The sequence below is a fragment of the Vitis riparia genome, chromosome 12, assembly GCF_004353265.1.
Source record: "Vitis riparia cultivar Riparia Gloire de Montpellier isolate 1030 chromosome 12, EGFV_Vit.rip_1.0, whole genome shotgun sequence".
Taxonomy (NCBI): Eukaryota; Viridiplantae; Streptophyta; class Magnoliopsida; order Vitales; family Vitaceae; genus Vitis; species Vitis riparia.
The window spans coordinates 16,187,966-16,194,145 of NC_048442.1; the positions used below are offsets into that span (position 1 = coordinate 16,187,966).

At 37.5% G+C, this 6,180-nt stretch overlaps 1 protein-coding gene across 1 annotated transcript; it reads left to right on the plus strand.

Moving 5' to 3' along the window:
- The first annotated feature begins 340 nt into the window (after positions 1–340).
- On the plus strand, positions 341–3,785 carry LOC117926354 (isoprene synthase, chloroplastic-like). The gene is made up of 7 exons (XM_034845445.1): positions 341–627; positions 732–1,029; positions 1,267–1,639; positions 2,438–2,656; positions 2,828–2,966; positions 3,056–3,304; positions 3,395–3,785. The coding sequence occupies exons 1-7, from the start codon at positions 418–420 to the stop codon at positions 3,701–3,703; spliced, it is 1,797 nt and encodes a 598-aa protein (XP_034701336.1). The 5' UTR covers positions 341–417; the 3' UTR covers positions 3,704–3,785.
- Positions 3,786–6,180: the final 2,395 nt, after the last annotated feature.

Below are 6,180 nucleotides of genomic sequence, written 5' to 3' on the forward strand. Positions count from 1 at the left end.
TAAGTGTCATCCTCCGGCTGCCTTCATCAGAGTCATGATTTTTAGAAGTTTGAAAATGCTTTATGTGAAAGAGACTTTTTTTTTCTTTCTTTCTTTCTTGGTTTAAAATGAACGTTGAATGGTTTCTTTTTGGCAAATGAATAAAAATTTAGGGAAGAATCTAAAGTTTCTTGTTTAATTCAACATAAAAAATACCCCAAAAAATAAAAATAAAAAGTGAAAATTATTTATAAATTTATATATTTTCAAATTCGGGGAAAAAAAAAATGGTTCACTTGCTGATTGCAACGACTGATCAACATCCAAGTTTCTATATATAGGGGTCCAAATGTTAGATTAACTGCCCAAGCTAAGGCTTCTTTCTATACATCCAGAAACCAAAAAATCTGAGTCCCAAACACTTGCAGCGGCATTGTAATGGCCTTCCATCTCTTCAACATCCCTAAACAATTCTCTCTAACTCAAAATGTGCCTAGACATCCCCTTCATGGAACTTGTATGAAACAGCGGATCAAATGTTTAGCAGGGAATCAAGATCTCTCTCAAACAATTGAGAGACGGTCGGCCAATTACCAGCCAGCGGCTTGGAGCTACGATTTGTTGGAGTCCTTGAAGAAAGATAATAGGGTGAGTATTATTTTCAATTTCTTCCTGAGCCATGCATGTGTGTATATATATATATGTTAGATGTTCATGGACTGTTTTTGTAATTATGCTTTTTGTGCTCTTAGGAGGAAATATTTGATGGGGGAGTGGAGACGCTGGAGAAAATGTACGAGGACAGGGCGAAGAAGTTGGAGGAAGAAGTGAAGTGTAGGATGTATGATGATAACATTGAGCCATTGGCACTTCTGGAACTGGTTGATGACATCCAGAATTTAGGCTTGGGTTACCGTTTTGAGAAGGATATAAAGAGATCCCTCCAAAGAAGAATATTGGAAGTTTCTAATGTGACATTTGAGAAAAGTCTCCATGCTGCTGCCCTCAGCTTCAGGATCCTCAGACAACATGGCTATGAAGTCTCTCAAGGTATTCATATTCTCAAGACTTTTTCTTTTTTTCCTTTTTTGAGTTAGGGAATCTCTAAAGAAGACATGCACTAAGGGATGAGCTGAAAGGGCTGTTTGTGGCTTATGAAGAACCTCTCTTTTTCTTTTCATAGTCACAATTGCACCATACCTTTGCTAATGTCCCACTAGTCTTTGGCTATTCTTATAGATTTGGTAAGATGATCTGATTAGATGTGGTTCTTTTTTGAATGCATAGATGTGTTCAAGAGTTTCATGGATCAGAACGGCAATTTTCAGGCAGAGCTTTGCAAAGATGTGAAGGGAATGCTGAGTCTCTATGAAGCTTCATATCATGCCTTTGAAGAAGAAAACCTCCTGCAAGAGGCTAAGGCATTCACCAGAACACATCTCAAAAACCTTGACGCAAACATTGACAAAAGCCTCCAAGAATTAGTGAATCATGCCAGGGAGCTTCCATCGCACCATAGAATGCTAAGATTAGAGGCGAGATGGCGTATTGAAGAATACAAGGGAAGGGAAGGCGCAGATGATGTGTTACTTGAGCTTGCTATACTAGACTTCAACATGGTGCAATCAAGTCTCCAACGGGAACTTGAAGACATGTCAAGGTTAGTTATGTAATGTCCCACATCGGATAGGGGAGAATGTTCCTAACGCTATATATGTAGAGACTCCTCTTAACCAAATAGATGCGTTTTAAAGCCGTGAAGGCCCTTTGGGCTTAAAGCGGACAATATCTACATGGTTGAGTGCGGGTCGTTACAAATGGTATCAGAGCCGATCCCCGACCTCGGTGTGGGGGTTTGTTTGGCCCCGTAAGGGGTGTTTGTTTATTTGGCCCCGCAATCCCATGGGACACAACGAGGACGTTGTGTCTGTATGGGGGGGGGGGGGGGGTGTTTGTGATGTCCCACATCAGATAGGAGAGAATGTTCCTAGCGCTATATATGTAGAGACTCCTCTTAACCAAGTAGATACGTTTTAAAGTTGTGAAGGCCCTTTGGGTCCAAAGCGGACAATATCTACATGGTTGGGTGTGGGTCGTTACAAGTTATCCTCTAACACACCACCTCGTACACGTCAGCTTCTTTCGGCATGTACTTGACACCCTGATACCTTTTTGTTGTTTTTTTTTCTGATAGGTAAATAGAGCTTGTATTAGAAGCTCTAGAAGCGGGGAAAACAGGACACGCCAAGTATACAATCAGAATGCCTAAGAATCTAGGCAAAGAAGGCAAAAAACCTTTCTCCTAACTAGACATATAGCCATTCTAAACTACCGTATTAAACTACCAATTAACTTAAACGTCATTAAGCTCATTTAGGATACATCCTCTTAACAACTTGTAAATCTAATTCTCTTGGGATTATTGTGATTAATTCGATCTCGCCTTATGTCGTTTTAGGTGGTGGAGACGTATGGGCATAGCAAACAAGTTGCAGTTTGCAAGGGACAGGCTGATGGAATCCTTCTTTTGGGCTGTGGGGATGGTCTTCGAACCTGAATACAGTAATTGTCGGAAAGGGCTGACAAAAGTGGCTGCACTGATAACTACACTGGATGACATCTATGATATCTATGGCTCATTAGATGAGCTAGAGCAATTTACAGATGCTGTTGAGAGGTTTGTATTATAAACAATCCCTTAGCACCCAATCGAATCTTAGAAAGTGCGAGGAAAAAAAATAAAGAAACAAAAAAAATGTGAGGTTCAAACTCAAATCAATTACTTCATACATACTTCTCCGAATTTATTTCTCTCCTAATTAATTTTGAATTCAAACCATATTTGCAGGTGGGATATCAATATGATGAATAACCTTCCAGACTACATGAAATTATTCTTCCTAGCACTCTACAACACCACCAATGAAATGGCTTATGATTGTCTCAAGGAACAAGGAGAGAACATCCTGCCTTATCTCAGAAAAGCGGTATACATCTTGGCTCTTCAAAATACCAACCCAGATACTTATATATCGATACAAGTACTGATCTTGACTTCTATATATTTGTATTTCAGTGGGCTGTTTTATGCAAAGTCTTCTTACAAGAAGCAAAATGGTTTAATACGAAATGCACACCGTCCTTTGAGGAGTATCTAGACAACGGATGGCGATCAGCATCAGGACTTGTTCTACTAGTTCATGCCTATTTCCTAATGAGCAAGAACATCACAAAGGAGGCTCTGGAGGGCTTAGAGAAAGAGCACGACTTCTTGCGTTGTCCCAACATTATTTTTCGACTTAGCAATGATTTGGCTTCCTGGAAAGTATGAAGTTTAATTAATTATCACCTTCCTTTCTGTCCAATTCTCCATTTCAGTACTGCCTTAACACCCATGTTTGTTTCTGTAATCCAGGCGGAGATAGAGGGAGGTGAAAGCGCAAAGTCAATCTCTTGTTACATGAATCAAACGGGTCTTTCTGAGGATCGTGCTCGTGAACACATGAATAATTTAATTGATGAAAGCTGGAAGAAGATGAACAAAGTTCGAGCAGTGGATTCCAGTTCTCCTTTTGAAAAACCTTTTGTAGAAACGGCTATTAATCTTGCTCGAATTGCGCAGTGCACATACCAGTATGGAGATTCGCATAGTGCCCCAGATGATAGATCAAAGAAGCGAGTCTTGTCAGTGATAATTGAACCAATTCCATTAATGGAGAGATAAGGACAACTTGTGAAAATATGTGTATAGATATGCGTATATATGCATGTATAAAATAATGATGATTTTCTCCTTTTGTTTTCAATATTGTTTGGTTCTCTCTCTCTCTCTCTCTCTCTCTCTCTCTCTCTCTCTCTCTCTCTTTCTTTCTCTCTCAATAAAAAGAAATAAGTTTATTCATAATAACATGAAAAAATAGGAAAAAAAAAACCTATTTCATATCCTGAAACAATATTGAAACCGCACAGTTGTCACTATGTTATAGGTGCCTAAAGGCTAATCCCCTACGCTTCATGACCACCAATTTCTGCTACAATAATGGTCTGTGTTTTTTTTGTACATGGTTCACCAACTAAAAAGGGCAAAGATAATGGTAACTTATACATAAAAGAATCTCTTTCTTGCATGGTTACTTATACAAATTGATTAATTATCAGAATGAATTCTATTCATGCAATCCACCAACAATTATCTTTAATATCTGCTGGCTTGACGTTTCATTGTGCGTCAACGAAATTATTTGCCTTATCATCTCCAAAATCAAAGTGATCATTATTTCCCTTATCGAAGCAAACTACCAAATTAGCTAGATGTAAACATGGCATTTTAAATGCAAGGTTCTTAAAGAACTTTGCTTTTATCCCCGGATAAACAATTATGATAGTGGACTAATGGTTGGATAATAAGTCCCCTGCAATTTTTCCGGGCAAGGGATGCAACAATTAACATGCTCTGCCTCCTGCAAAGATCAAGACGTAACAAACAGTGGTCCGCTGGCTGAGTTCTAGACTTCTAGGTGGGTTTACCACCGAAAAGGGTAACGATGCCTTCACGATTCTGGCATGGAAAAAAAAAGAGAAGGTGTACCACCACCCTTCCTAGTTTTCAAGGAGCTTGTACTGTGCCAGAGGGGTCGCCATGTGTCACCGTCGTGTTCTGAAACTTCCAATGTTTTCAGAATCGGATTGGATATTGAACTGAAAAAGTTATCGATTTATGATTTACTAATCGAATCGGTGATTGAACCGCAGTCGAACGGGTGACGTTATAAATATATATTTAATATTTTATTAAATTTAAAAATAATTATAAAATATTTTAAATATATAATTAAAAATTAAATAATATTTATAATATTATTTAATCATTTTTATATAAATTTATTAAACAAAATATATACAATATTTAAATATGAAAATATATTCAAAATGGTAAAAAAAAAAAGAATCGTATTTAAATATGAAAACAAGTGTAAAATGAAAAACAAAATATGTGATTTATATATATATATATATATATATATTAGTTTTTGAAATAGCCTATGTAGTTATTTTCTGTTAAATATTAACACAAAAAAGATGCAGCACAATGGAGGGGTTACGCTCATTATGTAGTTATTTTCTCTTGTTGCAGCCTAAAGCAAAGTTGATTTTTGCTTTTAAATCTCTTTACCTTATCCCACATCGCCGGAAATAAGAGGAAAAATAGAGTGCTTTATAAACCTTTTCCAATCTAACTGAAGCCAGGTGGTTAAGCCAAATGGTTGGTGGGCCTTATGGTACGATACTTGAGTAAGGGTGCCCATTTTGCAAGATTGGGGGATATTTAATGTTGGGCCATAGAGAGAAGCCCATTTTGTCAAAAAAAAAAAGGATAGGCAATTACTGTTGGGCCGTGAGGGAGTGGCTCGCTTAGTAAAAAAAGACTGAGGGTGTTGAACCGTTCGGTTCTCCTAGAACCGCCAGCCCAAGCGGTTCAACGGTTCAATTGTTGACTCTAGCGATTCAACACCGATCCAATTGATAGCCAACTCAAAATGAGGAACCAGACCGGAAAAGTCATCGATTGATGTTGGACTAGCCGGTCCGATCCGATTCTTAAAACACTGGAAACTTCCAACTTAGCTATAAGCATTTCGTTTGTACCCCCTACTACTGTCCAAAGGGTATTGGCATTGTGTCCTCACACTTTCCACTCAAACCGCCCGTTGAGCTCCTTCACATGGGTGATAAAGGTGAGCAAACAATCTATTGGTCCAATCATCTGATGATAAACTAGTGGTGTCAAGATTGCTTTGGGCTTCGCTTTTGGGCGACACTTGATCAGTTAATATATTAGACTAGACATTTTTTTTTGTTGGTAATTTTTTACCATTTATTTTGGCTTAGAACTTTTTGAAATTGTGTTTTAGAGTGCGTTTGGTAGTCATTTTGGAAAATGATTATAATCTTTTTAACATTTGAATGATAAAAATTTTTAAATGTTAAAAATATTATAAGCGTTTTTTAAAATCTTGCCAAATAGACTCCTACCTTACTCTCTATTAAATATTTAAAATTATTGTGTGATCAACCGAAATGACATAGATAATGAAGTTTAGAAATGCTCAAAGGAATGGAGTGGACCAGAGATTTTTAATTTGAGCGAAAAAGGTTTTCAATTGGTTTTTAAAAAACCTCTTTTTAAGTCCTCAAGTTGCT

Excerpts from the sequence above, each read along its gene's own strand:
- LOC117926354 (XM_034845445.1), top strand. The coding sequence starts at position 418 with ATGGCCTTCCATCTCTTCAACATCCCTAAACAATTCTCTCTAACTCAA. Across the intron at positions 1,030-1,266 it reads TGGCTATGAAGTCTCTCAAG|ATGTGTTCAAGAGTTTCATG; the intron begins GTATTCATATTC and ends TTGAATGCATAG. Across the intron at positions 2,967-3,055 it reads TGCCTTATCTCAGAAAAGCG|TGGGCTGTTTTATGCAAAGT; the intron begins GTATACATCTTG and ends TTTGTATTTCAG.